The sequence below is a fragment of the Pongo pygmaeus genome, chromosome X, assembly GCF_028885625.2.
Source record: "Pongo pygmaeus isolate AG05252 chromosome X, NHGRI_mPonPyg2-v2.0_pri, whole genome shotgun sequence".
Classification (NCBI taxonomy): domain Eukaryota; kingdom Metazoa; phylum Chordata; class Mammalia; order Primates; family Hominidae; genus Pongo; species Pongo pygmaeus.
Window position 1 is genome coordinate 74,707,872 of NC_072396.2, and position 22,825 is coordinate 74,730,696.

Here is a 22,825-nt window from a genome sequence, read left to right on the forward strand (position 1 = left end):
ACTGCAACCTCCGCCTCCCAGGTTCAAGCGATTCTTCTGCCTCAGCCTCCCAAGTAGCTGAGATTACAGGCGCCTGCCATCATGTGTGGCTAATTTTTTGTATTTTTAGTAGAGACGGGGTTTCACCATATTGGCCAGGCTGGTCTCGAACTCCTGACCTCAGGTGATCCTCCCGCCTCAGCCTCCCAAAGTGCTGGGATTTACAGGCGTGAGCCACTGCGCCTGGCCAATAATTTTATTTAATAAGAAAAAGCTTTTCATTTTGAAATCTAGAATACCTCCACTTTTGAAAATCTTTGATTTCCCAAATTTTTCTTGCTATGCACTAGTTAAAAGATAAGGTATTATATAATGAGCAATAGCACAGATCTCAAACTGTTTGAGTTGCATATGGGCCATACCTTCTTTTCTGTAACGTGCATACCCATGCATTAACACTTGTCGCCTTTTCCAGATCTGCTCACTTTAGCACTCTGGCAATTAAACAGAACCCCCTTCTGGCAGAAGCTTATTCGAATTTGGGGAATGTATACAAGGAAAGAGGGCAGTTGCAGGAGGCAATTGAGCATTATCGACATGCATTGCGTCTCAAACCTGATTTCATCGATGGTTATATTAACCTGGCAGCCGCCTTGGTAGCAGCGGGTGACATGGAAGGGGCAGTACAAGCTTACGTCTCTGCTCTTCAGTACAATCCTGTGAGTAAAATTTTAATGGTTACTTTCCCTTCCTAGAAACCCAGAAAGAAACATAGTGTGATATTTCAGACACTAAAGTAGGTTTTCACATGGAATAAAGTCAAAAGTTTAGAAATGCATATGTCCTTAAAATGGTGAAATTGCTTTTAGCTGGTCTGCGTTATGCTAAAATATTTGTTTTATTTAGCAAGTTATATTAAAAAGCATAAAAATTCTTATTGCAAGAAACTACATCAATTTTAAGATAACACCTATAAAGTACAGGGCACATGACTTTTTTTCTGTTGTGATTAACTTTGGATAAATTCTGATAAGTGTTTGCAAGTTAATTGATTTTCAAGGAATGGTGGATAATGGGTCTTAATCTGTAAAATCTGTAATATAAAATAGTTTAAAACAAGATGCCACTATATGGAATGATGTGAAAACTAGGCTACAAAATTTCTTCCTCAATATCCTATTCTCTTTTCTTTCAATGTAATTAGAAGTCATAGAATTTAGATGACACTACTTACACTGGGCTTTTGATTAGTTTAAAAATTTTTTTTGTCTAAGTTGCAGATGTGTTCTGGGAACAAGTAAGGCTCAGCTGGCAGACCTTAAATTCATACTGTGTTTAGGGTCTCCGAAAGATACAAAAACATAAGACTTTCCCTCAGAACTTATGTTGTAGTTAGAGAAAGTAGATGTAAACTTAAGAGGTAAGTGATAGTGGGGTTATAGAAATCTAGAAAAAGTTCCCAAGTTACACTGTCAACATTCAGTTTTGTAACCAACCTGGAAATGGCTAATAGTTTATTTTAGCTACCATTTACTGAAAGTCTGTGTGGTCAGACACTCTACTGACAGCTTCAAATGATTGGTCTTAGTTAATCCTCACAATAATTCTTCAAAATAGATGATATTATTTCTGATTTTTATCAATTAAAAAAAAAAACCATGGACTCAGGGTTATGTGGCTTTCTTGGGGACAAAGCTAGTAGTGAAGTATTAATAGACATTAAAACCTGAGTCTGAATATCGTCAAAGCAAATGTTGAAGTGAGAAGAAATAAAAGTGGGATGATGTGCCCAGAGGGCACTCACCCATCAAAGCAGCTCTTGAGTACAGTTAAAAAACCATTGATCATATCCTGCTGTCCCTTATTTTTTGGTTAGGAAACTGAAACTAAATTTAGTAGTTTGCTCAAAGATCCGAAGTCACTTCTCATGATGACATCTATTAACAATTTTTGTAGTTAATTTTGAGAGTTTAAACGTGTCCTTTTTAAAAAATCCATTGCTTTAAAAAAATTTTTTTTAAGAGATGGAGTCTTGCTATGTTGCCCAGGCTGTCCTCATACTCCTGGGCTCAAGCAATCCTCCTGCCTCAGCCTCCAGAGTATGGGACTATAGGTGTGTGCCACCACACCCAGCTTCTAAATTTATTGGTTTTTGAATGGATACAGTGCATACCTCCAGTTAGCACTCTTGGAGGTAGCAAATGAAACTAATTTCTTGTCTATCTTTTCTGAGAGACTCAGTGTATATATATGTACATTTGAGTGACTTTTTGTAAGTTTTATTGCAATACTAATTTAGCTAGTTACCCACATAAAGTTTTAGGGAGCCCGGTATGTGCTGCCACTGGGCCTTGGACCCCATTTTTCCCGGGGCTCAGGGCTCACCTCTGTACCCAGTTGTCACAGCAAGTTCTTTCCCTTTGTTAATCAGGTCTATCCTACTCTTGTTGATAGTGTACCCTCTTACACAGCTGTGGTTCTTGCCATCTTTAATGCCCTTGGCTCAGATTTCCAGTTGCCTATGTGTATAGCAGAGCAGTCATTGCTACTGATAGTGTACCCAAGCAGTAGGACTATGCTGAGAAGGAAAACTAAAGTGAGAGATAGAACCATGCTATTTAATATCTAACCTGCTGTTAGCAGGAAGGCTATTGTTGTACCCTACCAAGGAAGTGAGATAGTACTAAAATAAATGATGGGATTACCTCTTGAATGCATTGAATGACCATGTGTTGTCATCTGGTTCTGTTTCTTCTAGTGGACGGTGCTGCTTTACTTATTTATTACTGTTTTTACCAATAAGAATGAAAATGGGATTGTGCAAATTCCCTTGATTTCAACTAAACATGCCATAGTGATCATATTTTAATTTATTTCAGGATATCTAAAGTCTTAACTAGATTTCAACTTCCTGTCAAATGCCTGTTGTCAGTTCAGTACTGGTAGAATCTTGCGTCTGTTCCTTATGTTCTTGTTGACAGTGCTTGAATACATCATTAGTACATTGTGTGCCTGAATCATAGATGTAGTTGGCATTCTATGAAAACTGGTTAAAGAAACTCAGGTTATTTTGGTTTTGCAGCAGTGAAAGAGTAGAATGTTAAGGTAGTATCTTTGGTAACCTTGGTAACTTTTTTCAACAGTGTTTATCTTTTTAAGTTAATAGATATGTCAATTTAGAAGTTCTCTGTGACTTGATTATAGAAATTATCTTTGAGACAGCTATCTCATTTTTTTCATTCTGAATTATCTTCTATAATGTTGGGTGTTTTCATAATTTTGGTAAGATTTTAGTCTGTCGTATTTTTTTTTTTTTTTGGAGACGGAGTTTTGCCCTCGTCACCCAGGCTGGAGTGCAGTGGCGCGATCTTGGCTCACTGCAACCTCTGCCTCCTGGGTTCAAACAATTCTTCTGCGTCAGCCTCTGAAGTAGCTGGGATCACAGGTGCCCACCACCATGCCTGGCTAATTTTTTGTATTTTTAGTAGAGACAGGCTTTCACCATGTTGGCCGGGCTCGTCTTGAACTCCTGACCTCAGGTGATCCGCCCGCTTCAGCCTTCCAAAGTACTGGGATTACAGGCGTGAACCACTGTGCCTGGCCAGTCTGTTGTATTTGAAGGTGTTATTGCAGATAGCACCTTGCAGTGACAGCACATGTTCTTTTACATGATGACTCACTAGAGTTGCCTATACCTGGCAATTCCTTTTACAAATTATGTATAAAATTGTCCTTTCTGTAACGGCTATAACCCTGAGTTGTTTTAAACAGGTCTGTTTCTGAATCTATAGGTTGTTGAATTGTTGCTTGTGCTTTGATTGTGGATGCACAGAACGGAGAGCTGCTGGCATCCTGGCCATCATGTGTGTTCCTGTCATGTTATTTGTTACTTGTTACTGCTGAGCCTCTCTTATACAGCTGCACTGTAGAAAACCATACATTTCGATTCTTCTCTGTTCTGCTTTTTGTTAAGGTTGCTGTGCAAATGTCACATTTAAATATGTGAGTGCTTATTGTGCATACAATGCTTTGTTAGGAAATGGGGAGATGTGTTGTGGGGGAAGTTGCGGGTTATAATATAAGACAGGACCTGACCCATAAAGGAAAAAATGGTATGAGTTCTTTGGATGATAATTGTTGGAGAGTATTAATCAGAAGATTTCCTCGAGTGGGTGCTTATGACCTAAGCATTCTGTAGGAAGGTAAATAGCAAGTAGACTTCCTTGGCTGAAGTGGTGAGTCAAGTAGTAACAAGAAGTGAATGTAGTAGAGGAGAGTCAATTGGAAAATTTATAAAGAATAGAGAGGCTGAGGAGTTTGAATTTAATTTGAGAGGCAATTGAGAATTACTGTAGGTTTTTATCGACCTGATTTTACTTCATATGTATGTACGTGTCTAGATGTTGTGGCTGGTGGGGGTGGGAGGCTCTAGGAGGAAAGGCAGGAAACTGATGCAATCTTAGGAGAAATAGTTCTACAGGAAAATCTTGCTCATTTCCATCTCCTTTTATTCTCACGATTTTCCCTTGTATACAGTGCCCTCCTCCTTTGTCTATTAAAACCCTACTCATCCTTCAAGGCCCAGCTTAAACTTCTCTTATGAGCTCATCATCTAGTTCTCTTAAAATTCTTTACTATTGAGTGGGCATTTAGTGTGTGCCTTGTCTTTTCACGTAGATTGTAAGCCCCTTGATGATAAGGATTCTATATCTTTTCCCTACAGTTCCAGGCATGTTATTGAATTGAGTAACAGTTTGCCTGAAATGTATTAACCTGGGATGGATAAAATGGGCTAGTTTTGAGAAATATAATTGTCAAAAACATTTTGATTTGACAGATGAAGCAGAAGTGATGTCTTGGGTTTTGAACTTTTGGGAGAATGGTGGTGCCCTTGCGTTTTCTAGAAACTAGCTGTTCATGCACATAGGTTTGGATCCCCAAACAGGAGAATTGGATTTCACCGTTACATTTAATATGATGTTTTAGCTTTTCCTGAAACTGCCTTATTGATTATCTTACAGTAATCTTGAAGATAATGTATTTTTAACTATGAGCATTGTGTTAACTTGATTTAGTATACTGTAATGGATCTAGATGATAACAAAATATAGATACGCTGTCAGGACTTAAGTGGCATCCATCCAAGAGTTCATAGAAACTAGAGGGTAATAAAATTACGCAACAGTTGGCTACTATGTATGGCCATTACAGTCATTGTTGGAGAATTATTGCAAGACTTTTGATTATTATGACTTAGAAAAGGCATAGGAATTGGTAAAAGTCCAACATGTGTAACCACAATTATCAAGTAGTAGAAGGAGCTTGTATGCATGGATTGGATTATGCAGTCATGGTCTGCCAAAACAGGGGTAAACCCTTTCAGTTTAGAAAAAAACATAACCATACAAAGTAGATAGCAAGATTATATAATTCATTACTTCTGAGAGTATAGTGTTAAAAAGTGCTTAGGCTAGTTAGAGGAGAAGTCAAATAAGATTAATGGTACCTTTGATGTTTTGAAGATTAGTATAGCCTTTTGTGCTTGAAGTGATGGGAGACAACCTTACTCTCTAGAACATCAGTCATTGCTTGAAGGACAGTATTGAGTCAGGGAGATCATGGAACTGACCCAGTATGGCTGAACGTAAGATTGTTGTGTGGCAGCCTGTACTTTATTGGCAGACTTTTTGGTTCACCTGATGGATGATACTATACAACCACAAAAGCTGTTTATCAGTAGAATTAAGTGATTTTGGAAACCATAATATAGTTCCAGAGCAAATCATATATATGATGATTTTTCGGCACAGTTGACAAAATTTCACTTTCTGGGACTTAAGTCTCTTTCACCCATGGAACAGTTTGGAATAATAAGCATACTTCCTGTTGTCATTGTTTCTGCCTGTCGACTGGTAGATGTGACTGACAATGGCAAAATAGGGCAAATAAAAATTTAAGCTCACTGTTGTGATGAGTGTCTCATCCAGATGAACGGACTGATGAGTCAGATGACTAGCAGCACAATTGAGCTGCTAATAAAAAGCAGAGTCAACTGCTTTTCATTATTCACCCACTCAACTCTAATGGCACTTAATTTAATACTAATGAGTAATCTAGTGGCAGGTGCCAGGATTGAGGCTTTGGTTGGATAATTCTTCTGCCCAATAGTGAAATGAAGTCAGAGTTTCTAAATATGCCTGACAGCCTAAGGGTAGGTTTGCTCATAGGTAGTCATTTGCTAAATATGTTTTTTTCCACTCTGGAAAATTTTCGGTCCTTGATACAGAAGTGATTCATCATAACCTTGAGTAATATAGTTGGACAAATATTTGAGATATGTGTGTATGTGTGTGTGTGTATGTGTGTATGTGTGTGTGTGTGTGTATATATATATATATATATATATTTCCTTTTTTTTTTTTTTTTTGAGACAAGAGTCTCTGTCGCCCAGGCTGGAGTGCAGTGGCACGATCTCGGCTAACTGCAGTCACTGCCTCCTGGGTTCAACCGATTCTCCTGCTTAAGCCTCCCAAATAGCTGGGATTACAGGCACACGCCACCATGCCCGGCTAATTTCATATTTTTAGTTGAGATGGGGTTTCACCATGTTGGCCAGGTTGGTCTCTAACTCCTGACCTCAGGTGATCCTCCCACCTCGCCCTCCCAAAATACTGGGATTACAGGCATGAGCCACCACGCCCAGCCTGATATGTATATTTTTAATGTGGCTGACATTTGAAGAGGAGAGAAAGAAGCTCTAGTAAGGTCCCATAGTATTTTATGTGAAGCTAATAGGGCCAAATGCATTTCAACATTCAGAATTTTTAGGATATTAGAAAGATAATACCATATATAAAACACCCAGAAAAGTCTGGAGCAGCACCTTTTAGTAAAACACATTTATATTTCTGAAGCAAAAGATAGTATTCATACTAAGTGAGATAACTAAATTCTATAAATAGTTTCATGTCACCTCAAGTCAGGTTTAACCCTCAAATGAGTTTTTGGAACTTTTTGGGATTTGGAATCGTGGATGAGGGGTTGTGGTCCTGCACTGAAGTTTGTCAGGCAGTATCTTTAGTTGATAGAATAAAATGGCAGGGAGCTAGATGCTTAAAAGTGATTTCAAGATATTTTTAATTGACAAAGCAGAGTATAATTAATGACAGCGTCTCTGGGTTTCTAGGATTTGTACTGTGTTCGCAGTGACCTGGGGAACCTGCTCAAAGCCCTGGGTCGCTTGGAAGAAGCCAAGGTAGGTGTTTGATAGAACACATTTAAACATCAGTATTATGAAAACTTGTACTTTTTGCCAAGTCTTCAACTCTTCATTGAGCTATCTTCACAAAACAGTCCTTTGAAACTGAGGAAAACTGACGGCATGAATCGCCTCAGAATAGAGCAGGGCCAGGCTTTGGCATATCTGTTCTAAATCTGGGGGTAAAGCAAGAACCTGAACATTTTGGAGCCTTTCTGCTGAGCTAGACCATCTTTATAACACTGGGCTCTGTCATGATCTTATGTGGGAATAAATAACATTCCTTCAAATCTGAGGCTTGCCTGCTGGTGACAAGCAGAGCGCCTGTGATTTGGCTCAAGACTCCTATATGATGCAGGTGCCATTGAAAATGCTGCTCTTCTAAGTCCTTTGTGGCTTGTAAGTGGAGAAGAATTTCATCCAAATGTTACCCTGTAATACTGGCATTTAAAATTCTTATTTAACCTTCCTCCCTTCATCTTCCTCACCCTTTTTACAGTGGAAGAAAGGCTGTTAAAATGATTACAAATTAATAATTGGAACATCCTGTCCCTTCTTGTCCCCACTCCCTTCCCAAGTTCCTTTTTCCTCTTTTCCAATCCTAGTTGTCTACCTTCTTTTCTTCCTCATTTCCTTCTTTTATTCCTCCCCACCCCAACCCCTTAAAAAAAAAGGTCAGAAGGACAAAGCTGGTTTGTTTGGGAAATGGACTGATCGAAAGAAAACTTGCCAAAGTGGAAAGGTGGCTTTTAGCATTCTGTGTTTCCAAATAATGAATTTGAACACCAGGTTGGGTTAATTAAAGCTTTTGGTATAATTTAAAATTAAATTTATAAATGCAGTTGTCTTGTTACAAGCCACCTTACGCAACCGCGCTGCAGGGGTGAGGAGTGGGGAGAAACCAGAATGCTTCTGAAACTCCCACCTGTTGCTCTGAGCCCCACGCGCATGCTAATGCGTGGAGTGTATGCGCAGCGTAGCTGTCTGTTTGACTGCTTCATCCAGGGAGGGAGAAGGCTTTTCAGCACCATCTAATGTTAAAAGGCACTAGTTTTAAGTGCACAGCTCATAAATTCTGCTGACATTTTGGATTAACCTTATGTAGGTTGCCAGCTAATGAATTGTAATTGATTTCAATCTTAGCTGATAAATCTAATTGGTAATTTATAGAACAAATATTTGATAAGCTCCTATTAATTGTCACCCCACCAAGCGGACAGCTAACATGAATTGCACTTCACTGCAGCTTTAGAGATCGGTTTAGGCTGAGACATTGCGCCTGCCTTAGGTTGCTGACTTCTTTATTTCAGAGCTCTGGAGACACCTAGTTTGAAAAATGTTATTCTGTTTTTTTGTGAGAACTTAGTAAACAAGAAAATACTCTTGAGTGAAATGCAATGTATTTCTTTTGTAATCAGTGCATTTGAAAATTCAAGCCAGCATATTCCTAGTAGTTGGAAGCAAAATTAAGTTGTCTTTGTAGAAAATGAAGAGCCTTTCTTCCAGCAAAAATCCCTGCTGTATGCAATAGCCCTGATTAACCCTCTCCCTTCTGCATGTTTCCCATATTACAGACTTGAGACTGTCCTCATTCCCATATGTAATAGACATCCAAAGAATTTCAATTGCTTTGTTGAACTTTTACTAATGATCTTGTTTTTATTTTCTCTCTTGTTTTTGGTTTTTCACCATTGATATTGTATTTAGAAGGTTTCAGGTGGGTGAAACCTCCTATTCCATGCGTAAGGTGCCTCGCTGAAGGGAGCTCGAGGCCTGGATCTAGGGCAGACACACAACCTCCTCCTCCTCTTCCAGCAAGGAACGCACCGAAAAGTCACATGATGAGAAATATGGTAACGGGTTTGTAACTGCCACAGCAAAACAATTTGCCTCCATGCCTGAATCTTCTGTCTTGTGGCTTCAGAAACAGCTTAAAATAATTTTATTTACAAGCAAGTTATGTAAGAGAATGTTTTATACTATAGCCACAATTCTGTCAAAGATAAGTAAAAGTTAATTGATATTAAAAATTATTAGAGATAATTTACTTAGTAAAAGCTTCTAACTCTTCTTGTTGTTCATTTTTTTTCCTTTTTTCTTCTTTGTTTGGATTGCAGCATTCTGCTCTTCTGATGATGCGCTGTGACCCTGCAGTAGCGCAAAGGCTGCGCAGCGTTAATGCGCATTGCGTGCGAATGAACCCCTGTGAACGGTTGACTAGATGAGTAATCTGATTGACTGGCTCCCTCAGTCCTATTCTGTAGCCTTTTTGGATAAAATTGGGTTTTAACATACCTCGAGTCCAACTAATCTCATTAAATGAATATTCTCTATGGGCCTGTCTAGTAGATTAATGGATCTGGTTGGCCGTTTGCTGCGTCTAGGGGTGTTCTATGTAGCGCAGCAGTTCGCAGCGATTGCGCAGTGCGATGCTGTTAGGTTGCGCAAGCGATGTTTGCGCTTGCATTACAGGGACCTCAACCTAGGTGCAATCCTGTCATGTGAGGTTTCAGCTTCAGTCCTCCTTGGGAGACAGGGGCATTGTGAGAATGTAACTTAAAGCCTGGCTTTATGATATCCTACTTGGCAGGAAGACATTTTTCTCCTCAGTAGCATAGTTTTGGTGTTAGTGAGGAACATTGTTGAAGAGCAGCATTTCCCAAAATGTGTTTCATAGTATTCTAATAAAATGCCCAATGAAAGAAGAGTTCCATGGTCAACTAAGTTCAGGAAACCCTGTTATACTATTAAAGGCTTAGGGAAGTCCAGTAAAGAAACCTATTTTCCGAATTTATTTGATCATGAACTCCTTTTTTTTTTCAGCCATACCTCTTAACACCTCATAGAACACACTTTGGGAAACAGTGGAGGTAGGAAAACTCGGCCTCAAGTTGCGCCCTCTAGATAGCACTTGAAAACATGACAAGGGCCCGTAGTTGTTTGGATAAGAGAACTCCAGCATAGAGCCTTATAGCAACTGACTTCCCAGTTAAGTCCCCAGTGTAAGGGTTGGTCTTTGGTTGGCAGAACTGAACATGGTGGTTTGCACTTGGGTTCTGGTGGCGCAGGCGCAGGAGCAGCCAGCTGTGGCAGCGCATTAGTTTTGGCGCAAGCGAGCCTATGCTGCAGGGTCACTTTTGGCTGGTCAGAGAAGGAATAATGATATCACCTTCTTCCCCCCCTCCCCCCAATCTTTTTTTTTTCCCTTTACAAATTTTCCCCTTTCCCTTTACCTCCTTTCCCTCCCATCTTCTTTCATTAACCCCTCCTAAGGCATGTTATTTGAAAGCAATTGAGACGCAACCGAACTTTGCAGTAGCTTGGAGTAATCTTGGCTGTGTTTTCAATGCACAAGGGGAAATTTGGCTTGCAATTCATCACTTTGAAAAGGTTAGTCATTAAATTAATAATTGGTATTTTTGAAGTGCTTACGCATGTAGTGTTTTTACTAGAACTAAATAATAGGTCTTAACCAGTGACATTATATCTTTGTTTCTCTGGCAGTATAGGCAGTACGTGACTTACAGAAAACAATGATTTGACTTAAATATTTTTTCAACTTGACAATGGTGCAAAAGAGATACACATTCAATAGAAATCATACTTCGAGTACCCATGTAGCCATTCTGGTTTTCCCTTTCAGTATAAGATTCAGTAAATTACATGAGATGCCCAACACACTATTATAAAATAAGAAGGAGGCTGAGGCAGGAGGATCACTTGAGCCCAGGAGTTTGAGGCTGCAGTGAGCTATGACCATGCCACTGTACTTAGCCTGAGTGACAGAGTGAGACCCTGTCTCTAAGATTAAAAAATAAAAAGGTACCATAAAGACACATGCATGCATATGTTCATCACTTCACAATAGCAAAGACATGGAATCAACCTAGATGCCCATCAACCGTGGGCTAAAGAAAATGTGGTACATATATGCCATGGAATACCATGTAGCCATCAAAAATGAAATCATGTCCTTTGCAGCAACATGGATGCAGCTGGAGGTTATTATCCTAAGTGAATTAATGCAGGAACAGAAAAGCAAATACTGCATGTTCTCACTTACAAGTGGGAGCTAAGCATTGGGTACACATGGACACAAAGGGGAACAATAGACAGTGGGGCTTACTTGAGGGTGGAGGGTGAGAGGAGTGTGAGGGTACAAAAACTACTTACCAGGTACTATGTACACTACCTGAGTGACAAAATCATTTGTATACCAAATTGCTGTGACACAATTTACCCATGTAACAAACCTGCATGTGTACCCCAAACCTAAAATAAATGTTGGAATTAAAATAAAACTCATATTAAAGTTTTAAAAAAGGGCTTTGTATTAGATAATTTTACCTAACTGTAGGCTAATGTGTTCTGAGCATGTTTAAAATGAGGCTAGGCGGGCCAGGTGCGGTAGCTCACATCTGTGATCTCAGTGCTTTGGGAGGCCGAGGTGGGCAGATTGCTTGAGCTTAGGAGTTGAAGACCAGCCTGGACAACATAACGAGACCCTGTCTCTACAAAAATCAACTGGGTGTGGTGGTGTGCTCCTGTAGTCCCTGCCATTTGTAGGGCTGAGGTGGGAGGATTGCTTGGGCCTGAGAGCTGGAGGTTGCAGTGAGCCAGATTGCACCACTGCACTCCAGCCTGGGCGACAAAGTGAGGCCCTGTCTCAAAAAAAAAAAAAAAAAAAAAATTAGGCTAAGCTAGGATGTTCACTAAGTGTTATAAATGCATTTTGACTTAAGATATTTTCAACTTATGATGGGTGTATCGGGATATAACCCCATCCTAAGTTGAGAAACATCTTTATTGCAGCGTTTGCTGGATAGTACATGGTATGGCAGTTTCCAGTTTTGTGTTGAAAATGTACTTTAGGCTGCGTGCAGTGGCTCACACCTGTAATCCAGCACTTTGCAAGGCTGAGGTGGGAGGATTGCTTGAGCCTAGTAGTTTGAGAGCAGCCTGGGCAACATAGTAAGACCCTGTCTCTACAAAAAATACAAAAAGTAGCCATGCGTGGTGGTGCACGCCTGTAGTCACAGCTACTGGGGAGGCTGAGATGGGAGGATTACCTGAGCTTGGGAGTTTGAGTCTGCAGTGAGCTGTGATCATGCCACTGCACTCCAGCCTGGGCGATGGTGTGAGACCCTGTCTCAAAAAAAAATGTACTTTAGTAATTAAAAATGATTTTTATAAATGGGCTTTAAAGAAGCAGGGCTTCTTGGTGAAAAGGCAGATTCCAGGTCTGGGGCAGGAATTTAAAAAAAATTTTTGGAATGTCTTGTCATACCAGAAAGCAAGGAAGCTTTGACATATTACTTTGCCTCAAAAGGACTCAGGAAGCAACTTGAGGAGGCTCCCACTGGCTGAAGATGCAGACTTGAGCATCAATAGGAATAATAACTGAAATATACTAAAACTTATCAAATATGTTTAAATCTATGAGCTCATAATTATGCTGAAAAATTCATTGGTCATCTTTGGAAGACTTATAAGGAACAATTAATTTGGAAAACTGGTTAAAAAGAGAAGAATAAAGTTTTTGAGGAACCTCTATACTAGTTCCCAAAATGGCTGTACCAATTTATGCTTCCCCCATCAGTTACAAGGCTTCCCTTTCTTTACATCGTCACTAACACTTATTATTCGTCCTTTTGATGATAGCTGTACTAACAAGTGTGAGATGCTAACTCATGGTTTTATTTTGCATTTCGTTGATGATTAGTGATGTTGAGCATATTTTTTATATATCTGCTTGCCATTTGTTTTTTTTGTTTTGTTTTGTTTTGTTTTTTTGAGATGAGGTCCTGCTCTGTTGCCCAGGCTGGAGTGCAGTGGCGCCATAATAGCTCACTGCAACCTCGAACTCCTGGCCTCAAGTGATCCTCCCACCTCGGCCTCCCAAAGTGATGGGATTACAGACATGAGCCACTGTGTCTGGCCTGTACCTCTTCTTTTGAGAAATGTCTGTTTAGATCCTTTGCCCGTATTTTAATGGGCGTATTTGCTACTGAGTTGAGTTCCTCATCCCTTTATCAGATGTATAGTTTGCAAATGCTTTCTTTTAACCCGGGGTTGCCTATTCACTCTGTGTAATTGTTTCCTTTACTGTGCAGAAGCTTTTTAGTTTGATGCAATCTCATTGCGTATTTTTGCTTTCGTTATCTGTGCTTTATGCTAAGTGAAATAAACCGGGCACAGAAAGTAGATACTGTATTATGTCACCTATTTGTGGAATCTAAAAAAGTTGATTTCATAGAAACAGAGAGTAGAAGGGTGGTGAGGCTTGGGGGGTGGAGGAGGGATGAGGAAAAGGGAGATATTGATCAAAGTACACAAAGTTTCAGTTAGACTGGAGGAATAAGTTTTAGTGATCTATAGTACTGCATGGTGACCACAGTTGTTAATAATGTATATTTCAAAATTGCAAAAAGAATAGGTTTTTAATGTCCTCAACCACAAAAAAATAAGTTAGTGAGGTGATGGATATGTTAATTAGCTTGGTTGACTCTTTCTAAAATGTATACATGGATCAAACCATCACATTGTATGCCATAAATATACACAATTATATATCAACTTTAAATTTAAAAATTAAAAGAATAAAGCATTTGTCTTCCCTCTCCTGTATGAACTGGACCATAGAGTAACCCAATAGTTGATGGGGGAAGCTTTTCTTTATAAAAGCGTTCTAGCTAATAAGTGAAGAAGGAATGATAGAGTATCACCATTAATAGTGAAAGCATTTAGGCCGGGCGTGGTGGCTCACGCCTGTAATCCCAGCACTTTGGGAGGCCATGGCAGGTGGATCACCTGAGGTCAGGAGTTCGAGACCAGCCTGGCCAACATGGCGAAACCCCATCTCTACTAAAAATACAAAAATTAGCCAGGCATGGTAGCAGGAGCCTGTAATCCCAGCTACTCAGGAGGCGGAGGCAGGAGAATCTCTTGAACCTGGGAGGCGGAGGTTGCAGTGAGCTGAGATTGCGCCATTGCATTCCAGCCTGGGTGACAGAGCAAGACTCCATCTCAAAAAAAAAAAAAAAAAAGTTAAAGCATTTATCAGTGAGAAAAACGAGATACAATCAGGTGTTAAGTACCTTGTGGTAAACAATTTCACCAGTGAAGTAGTCTTGCACAAAGAGAAAAGAACACAAACCTAATTAAGCTTCTGGTTCTACCTACCAATTTACAGGAGATATGCGGGACAGGAAACATGTTAAAGGACACCATAGGGATGCAGTCAGCAAAATTCAAACTTTGGGAAGCTGACCTTCTTACTTCAACAAATTGTAATAAAAATGGAGATTTAAATTAAACTTTTAGGCTGGGTGCGGTAGCTCACCCCTGTAATCTCAGCACTTTGGGAGGCTGAGGTGAGTGGATCACTTGAGGTCAGGAGTTCCAGACCAGCCTGGCCAACATGGTGCAACCCCATCTCTACTCAAAATACAAAAGAAAAAAAAAACAGCCGGGTGCGGTGGCGTGTGCCTGTAATCCCAGCTACTTAGGAGGCTGAGGCAGGAGAATTGCCTGAACCCAGGAGGAGGAGGAGGTTGCAGTGAGCCAAGATCGTGCCACTGCACTCCAGCCTGGGCGACAGAATGAGTGACACTCCGTCTCCAAAAATAAATAATGAGTGACACTCCGTCTCCAAAAATAAACAAACACACAAACTTTTAAAGGATTAAAAGAAACTCAGAGAGGCACATTGACAAATTATATCTGTCTTATTTGGATCCTGACTCAGTTAATGAGAAATTGGAGCACTGAATGGATTTTTTTTTTTTTTTTTTTTTGAGACAGGGTCTCACTCGATCGCCCAGGCTGAAGTGCAGTGGTGTGATCTTGGCTCACTGCAACCTTCACCTCCCGGGCTCAAGGGATTCACTTGCCTCAGCCTCCAGAGTAGGTGGGACTACAGGCGTGCGCCATCACGCCCGGCTAACTTTTTGTATTTTTAGTAGAGACAGGGCTTTGCCATGTTCCCAGGTCTTGAACTCCTGAGCTCAGGCAGTCTGCCTGCCTCGGCCTCCCAAAGTGCTAGGATTACAGGCATGAGCCACCACACCCAGCTGATATTTAATATGAAGGAATTGCTGTCTTTTTTTTTTTTCTGTTAGGTATGATAATGGTATTGTGGTTAGGTTGGGAGGAAAAAGCATGCTTGTGTTGTCCCTGAGATACATATTGAAGTATTTTCTAATGGAATATATCTGGGCTTTGCTTCAAAATGATGTGCGAAGAGGGGGAGTAAGTTGGAGTATAGATTAAATAAGATCAAACATGATATATGAATTGTTGAAAATGGATAATGGAGACTTGGACGTGATGTTCCTCTGCTTTTGTATATGTTTAAACATTTCTATTATAAAGTTTAAAAGTTCTTGAGGTGGACGTCTATCACTATAGACAGTCTAAATTAAATGCATCATGCCGTGTTTACTACAGAGTTGTCATCAAGTGAAGATGAAGTGTTCTTTCTTTCTTTTTTTTGAGACAGAGTCTCGCTCTGTCGCCCAGGCTGGAGTGCAGTGGCACGATCTCAGCTCACTGCAGCTTCCGCCTCCCAGGTTCAAGCAATTCTCCTGCCTCAGCCTCCTGAGTAGCTGGAATTACAGGCGTGAGCCACCATGCTCGGCTAATTTTTTGTATTTTTTAGTAGAGACGGGGTTTCGCCATGTTGGCCAGGGTGGTCTTGAACTCCGGGCCTCAAGTGATCTGCCCGCCTTGGCCTCCCAAAGTGCTGGGATTATAGGCATGAGCCACCGCGCCCAGCAGATAAAGTGTTCTTTATCAGTCTTTTATAAACATACAATTACTCAGTGTCTTAATCAAATACCTTTTCGGTGTGTGTGTTTTTTTTGTGTTTTTTTATGTTTTTGGAGACACAGTCTTGCTCTGTTGCCCAGGCTGGAGTGCAGTGGCGCAATCTTGGCTCACTGTAACCTCTGCCTCTCGGGTTCAAGCCATTCTCATGCCTCAGACTCTCGAGTAGCTGGGACTACAGTTGCACATCACCATGCCCAGGTAATTTTTGTATTTTTAGTAGAGATGGGGTTTCACCATGTTGGCCAGGCTGGTCTTGAACTCCTGACCTCAAGTGGTCCGACCTGGGCCTCCCAAAGTACTGGGATTACACGTGTGAGCCACTGCACCCGGCCGGTGTTTTGATTGAAGTTTGCATTTACCATACTGTAGCAGTATCTTTCTTGATCAGTGTTTCTCTTCCTTGGTTACGCATGAGGAGCTTATAAAAGATCTGGATATCCTGACCCTATCTTCAGAGGGTCTGATTTAATTGGCCTGTGATAGAGCCTAGGTACCTTTTCTAGGAGGTAAATTCTTAATATACTGCCAGGGTTGAGAATCACTGCTCTAGACAACATGACAGCTATTTGGATGACACCGTTTAATGGTTAGTATTTCCTTGAAGTATTGTATCTTACTGTGTATACAGCTGTAATTGCATGTCTTCATAAGGTCTTGCTGAGCATGTAGTTTGTATGCATACAACGGAGGTATATATTTACCTTTTCAGTAAGAGTTTGCTGCCTCTTTTGCCACTATTTTTCAGAAGAGTTAGACTGGTTAATTGTGAATAAAATAGGGCCAATCATTAGAAGTATTCAGTTTAATGAAATTGGAGCAGGCCCAATTTTTAATTTTTCTCTTCAGGACCCATTTTGCTCATGAGAACATGAGGCATGAGAAGTTATTTTGATAATGTTGAGGTTTGTAAAAATAATGAGAAGCCACTAAATAAATAATTGGTTTATTAAAATGAAATGTAATTGAAAGTCTGCAAGGACCTTGGAGTAAAAATTTGTAATTGGGAAGTTGATCTGGTGAAATCCTAACTTGCTCTGAGTAACTAACTGTCTTGAAATTTTTAGGCTGTCACCCTTGACCCAAACTTTCTGGATGCTTATATCAATTTAGGAAATGTCTTGAAAGAGGCACGCATTTTTGACAGGTGAGACAATGTTCTGTTTAATAAATTTTCTTGAATCTTTGTTGTATTGACACTTGACAGTTTGGACCGAAATGATGACAGTAGTCCATTGAAACATATTTGCCTTTTCTAGTACGTTGTTCTCTGCCCATGTCCTGTGTTGCCTTTTATTTATGGATGTTGTTTGTTGCCTGACTTTCTGTTGTTGGCTTTCCTCAAAGCCGTTATCCTTCTTATTGGGAGTTTAGTTGAAATTTTTTTATTGTTAAAATGGTTGAAATGGTTCTTTCTTAGACTAAATTATTCCTTTGACCTGATTTAGAAAGCAAAGTAAATCCTGACTTTTAAATTTTTTGTTGTTGTCAAAGGAAAGTCTATTTTTTATGTGGGAGTAGAAAATTTCCCAGTGTAAAGACACATTTTATAAAGGTGTGATTTTGGTTTGAGGCTAAAATATAATACAGCATGAATTATGTAATTAATTACAATGACTTGATGTGTTTTGATATAGTACAGCTTGAATGAGTTGTAACAAACCATCCATTAAGAATGAGTTACATTTTGTGTGTGTGTGTGTGTTTATTTACAGAGCTGTGGCAGCTTATCTTCGTGCCTTAAGTTTGAGTCCAAATCACGCAGTGGTGCACGGCAACCTGGCTTGTGTATACTATGAGCAAGGCCTGATAGATCTGGCAATAGACACCTACAGGCGGGCTATCGAACTACAACCACATTTCCCTGATGCTTACTGCAACCTAGCCAATGCTCTCAAAGAGAAGGGCAGTGTAAGGATTTTTACTCATTCTATTTGTTATCTGGTAGGATTAAGAGTCTTTTCTGGCCAGGTGTGGTGGCTCACCCTTGTAATGCCAGCACTTCGGGAGGCCGAGATGGGAGGATTGCTTGAGCCTAGGGTTTCGAGACCAGCCTAGGCAACATGACGAAACCCTGTCTCTACAAGAAATACAAAAATTAGCCGGGCATGGTGGTGCACACCTGTAGTCCCAGCTCCTTGGGAGGCCGAGGTGGGAGGATCGATTGAGTCCTGGGAGGTTGAGGCTGCAGTGGGCCATGGTTGTGCCACAGCACTCCAGCCTGGGCAACAGAGCGAGACTCTGTCTCAAAAAATCACAAAAACCAAAAAACAGCAAAAAAGGAAAGTCTTTTGTACAAGTATTGAGATGGTATATTGGTTTACTTTAGAGTTTTGGTTGAGGGTAAGAATACCAAAAAATATCAATTTTCTGTAGCATTACCAGCCATTAGGCTTAATTAAGCAATTATTAGAACAGTATCAGTGGAGGCTTTATGATTCTCTACAGTTTTTGAAGACTTTGTTTTGTTTTCTAGGTTGCTGAAGCAGAAGATTGTTATAATACAGCTCTCCGTCTGTGTCCCACCCATGCAGACTCTCTGAATAACCTAGCCAATATCAAACGAGAACAGGGAAACATTGAAGAGGCAGTTCGCTTGTATCGTAAAGCATTAGAAGTATGTGAGGGTGGTGTAGCTGGGCATTTAGCGTGATAGTAGAGGGAAAGCAGTTAAGTTTACCATCATCCACCTCTTTTGTAAAAATAGTGGTTGAATCATTTACAAGAGGATTATTCATTGAAATAATAATTGAGTACCTAAGGTATGATGTGAGGCCCTATGTGACATTCCAGAAAATCCCTGCATTCAGAATTCATTATTCTGTGGATAAGATCTGTACAAAAAAATTAAACATTAACCCACAGTTCGAGAGAAGTTACTTATAAGTATATAATCTTAGTGCCTGATGGCTGTATGGTAGTGGTTAGTAGATGTGGTAGGAGTTTAGCAGAGAGAGATTTCAGTGGTGTTGGAGTGGTCAGGATAAACTAAGAGGAGAAGACGTGTACCTCATTATGTTTGAAACAAGAAGAGGTATGAAATAGAGGAAGAGGTAGAATTTGAGAATGAATAGACTTGGAAAAGATAGAGACAAGTTTAGGGGTTTAAACATACTTGAGCAAAGTTCTTAAGGTTGTGGTGAGTTATTACTGCTGCTTTAGCAATTTTTTTAACCTCAGTTATGATCTTGACTCTTTATAGGTCTTCCCAGAGTTTGCTGCTGCCCATTCAAATTTAGCAAGTGTACTGCAGCAGCAGGGAAAACTGCAGGAAGCTCTGATGCATTATAAGGAGGCTATTCGGTAAGAGACACTAACAGCCTTATTTTTAAAATTATTTTTAATTTTAAAATGTTTGACATTCGGCACGTTGCAGATGCTAAAATGGCTTTAAATAACAACAGAATAAGTTAGCATTACAGTGGGTTAAAGATTTTTGTATTGGAGGAATAAAACCTTTGGCTTCTCTTTTAGAATCAGTCCTACCTTTGCTGATGCCTACTCTAATATGGGAAACACTCTAAAGGAGATGCAGGATGTTCAGGGAGCCTTGCAGTGTTATACGCGTGCCATCCAAATTAATCCTGCATTTGCAGATGCGCATAGCAATCTGGCTTCCATTCATAAGGTACTACTGTTTATTATAATATGTGCAGTTTAACACCTAAAATTTAATTTTTGGAAACTTTTTACCATCCTGCTTTATTTATTTTCCAGGATTCAGGGAATATTCCAGAAGCTATAGCTTCTTACCGCACAGCTCTGAAACTTAAGCCTGATTTTCCTGATGCTTATTGTAACTTGGCTCATTGCCTGCAGGTAAAGAATAACAGGCCAGTAATTGGCTCTCAGTGTTGTAATAGCTTTTTAATTGTTGTATGCCATAAAGAATCCAAGCCTGACTGGAAATAGTATTTTTAATAGGCTATCTGACATTACTTTAGGCCAAAGACATATCAAATATTAAATCCTGGGATAGGGCTTTCTGGATAATAACTTCTTTTTGCTTTCTCTAGATTGTCTGTGATTGGACAGACTATGATGAGCGAATGAAGAAGTTGGTCAGTATTGTGGCTGACCAGTTAGAGAAGAATAGGTTGCCTTCTGTGCATCCTCATCATAGTATGCTATATCCTCTTTCTCATGGCTTCAGGAAGGCTATTGCTGAGAGGCACGGCAACCTGTGCTTAGATAAGGTGTGATTCTTTTGTTTTAATCTTTTTGTTGTAAACTAAAACACAAATACAGAAAACTGTGCAAATCAAATCTGTGGCTTAATGAACGATTATAAAGTGAACACCACCCAAGTTGAGAAATAAAACTTTTGTGAGCCACTTCAGAACCCCTTCCATTGTGTCCTGAGTATAACCCCCTGCACTTCATAAGATGGAATCCTTAATTCCTTCACTTAAACACTAATGATAGACTGATGGTACTTTTCTTTAAGTTGAAAGCCATAATTTTTTTTTTTCTTTTATCTTTTATCTTTTTTTTCCTTTTTTTTTTTTTGAGACGGGGTCTTGCTCTGTCACCCAGGCTGGAGTGCAGCGGTGTGATCATGGCTCACTGCAGCCTCGACCTCCCCGGGCTTAGGTGATCCTCCCACCTCAGCCTGCCAAGTAGCTGGGACTACAGGCGCATGCCACCGCACCTAATTTTGTATTTTTTGTAGAGATGGGGTTTTGCTATGTTGCCCAAGATGGTCTGCAACCTCTGGGCTCAAGTGATCTGCCCACCTCGCCCTGCCAAAGTGCTGGGATTACGGGTGTGAGCCACTGTGCCTGGCCAGCCATCATGTTTAATGGAGTGCTTGGTATTTTGTATTCACCTTTGAGAATTAGAGCAGTACTTGATCAAGGATTGGATCAAAGGTCGAATAATAGATTGGAGTGCTAGGTGTACTTTTTTTTTTTTTTTTTTTGAGACAGAGTGTCTCTGTCACCCAGACTGCAGTGCAGTGGTGCCATCTCAGCTCACTGCAACCTCTGTCTCCCAGGTTAAAGTGATGCTCGTGCCTCAGCTTCCTGAGTAGCTAGGATTACAGGCATGTGCCACCACGCCCGGCTAATTTTTGTATTTTTAGTAGAGATGGGGCTTTGCCATGCTAGGCTGGTCTCGAAATCCTGACCTCAGGTGATCCGCCTGCCTCAGCCTCCCAAAGTGCTGGGATTACAGGCATGAGCCACTGCCCCCGGCCATAATTTTGTTTTTAGAAAATGTTTCCCTATAGGATTTTCTAAAATGCGGGAGGAAACCATACTCTGTCCATACTGCTTCATACCTACAAGTTTTAGATTTGCTTGCACTTTTTTTTTGAGACAGGGTCTTGCTCTGTTGCCCAGGCTGCAGTGCAGTGGCACAACCTTGGCTTACTGCAACCTCCACCTCCCAGGTTTGGGCGATTCTCCCACCTCAGCCTCCTAGGTAGCTGGGACTACAAGCACACGCCACCACGCCCAGCTAATTTTTTTTTTTTTTTTTTTTTTTTTTTAGTAGTGATTGGATTTCACCGTGTTGGCCAGGCTGGTCTCAAACTCCTGACCTCAAGCGATCCGCCTCCTTGGCTTCCCAGAGTGCTGGGATTTGCTCATGCTTTATAGATCTCAGGAGCAGGTCAAAATATGAAGCATATTACATAAAGTGCTGAGGTTGCATCTCTCTGGCAATATTAAGTAAATGCTCTGGGCAGACCTTTTTCAACAGGTGCCAGGTATAGGTTTGATGTGTTTTTCGTCAGTTTTCCTAGATGAAAATTTATGTAGATTTTACTAACAAGCATTGGATTCTGTTGATAGATTAATGTTCTTCATAAACCACCATATGAACATCCAAAAGACTTGAAGCTCAGTGATGGTCGGCTGCGTGTAGGATATGTGAGTTCCGACTTTGGGAATCATCCTACTTCTCACCTTATGCAGTCTATTCCAGGCATGCACAATCCTGATAAATTTGAGGTAAGACTGGTGTTTCTCTAGAATCACTATTTGTTTAAAAAAGAAAAAACCCACAATGTTGGCTTGTCACCATGAGGCATGCAAACCCAGTGTCTTTTGGAAAGATTTGAGCCAGAAAGATTTGAGCCAATGTTATTAAATATGCCATATGCTGCCTTTCAGGTGTTCTGTTATGCCCTGAGCCCAGATGATGGCACAAACTTCCGAGTGAAGGTGATGGCAGAAGCCAATCATTTCATTGATCTTTCTCAGGTAGATGAAACTCTCGTACTTTAACTTTTTATTTTGAACAAGTTTAAATAAAACTATTAGCATATAGTTTATTTTTGATGATAAGTATTAAATGCTATAGTACCACATATAGGCAATTGTGTTGATCTTATTTCCTTGGTCATTTATGTTAATCAGCATGGCTTTTTCCAAGGTTGCAAATGAAACAGAAATGTGTTATGCTTGTGCTTGGACATACAACTTTTCTGGAGATTGAGCCAGCACTTGTGACAGAAGATACTTAATAAATATTGACAAAATGGTGACTTGGGAGAAGAATAAATAGGTCTTTTAAAGAAAATAGGACCAGGTGTGGTGACTCACGCCTGTAATCCCAGCACTTTGGGAGGTCGAGGCGGGCAGATCATGAGGTCAGGAGATGAGACCATCTTGGCTAACATGATGAAACCCCGTCTCTACTAAAATACAAAAAATTAGCTCGGTGTGGTGGTGCATTCCTGTAATCCCCGCTACTTGGGAGGCTGAGGCAGGGGAATCGCTTGAACCCGGGAGGCGGAGGTTGCAGTGAGCTGAGATC

At 40.3% G+C, this 22,825-nt stretch overlaps 1 protein-coding gene across 4 annotated transcripts in view; it reads left to right on the forward strand.

Moving 5' to 3' along the window:
- The window catches only part of OGT (O-linked N-acetylglucosamine (GlcNAc) transferase), a 43,107-nt gene that overhangs the window by 4,315 nt on the left and 15,967 nt on the right, over positions 1-22,825 (forward strand). For all 4 annotated transcript variants that reach the window (XM_054470805.2, XM_063660553.1, XM_063660554.1 and 1 more), the window contains exons 3-14: positions 455-698; positions 7,166-7,234; positions 10,511-10,627; positions 17,131-17,210; positions 17,779-17,974; positions 18,540-18,680; positions 19,266-19,366; positions 19,538-19,691; positions 19,781-19,882; positions 20,080-20,259; positions 21,859-22,017; positions 22,180-22,269. In XM_054470805.2, the coding sequence (XP_054326780.1) occupies positions 455-698; positions 7,166-7,234; positions 10,511-10,627; positions 17,131-17,210; positions 17,779-17,974; positions 18,540-18,680; positions 19,266-19,366; positions 19,538-19,691; positions 19,781-19,882; positions 20,080-20,259; positions 21,859-22,017; positions 22,180-22,269 (1,633 nt within the window). The remainder of the gene's footprint in view (positions 1-454; positions 699-7,165; positions 7,235-10,510; positions 10,628-17,130; positions 17,211-17,778; positions 17,975-18,539; positions 18,681-19,265; positions 19,367-19,537; positions 19,692-19,780; positions 19,883-20,079; positions 20,260-21,858; positions 22,018-22,179; positions 22,270-22,825) is intronic.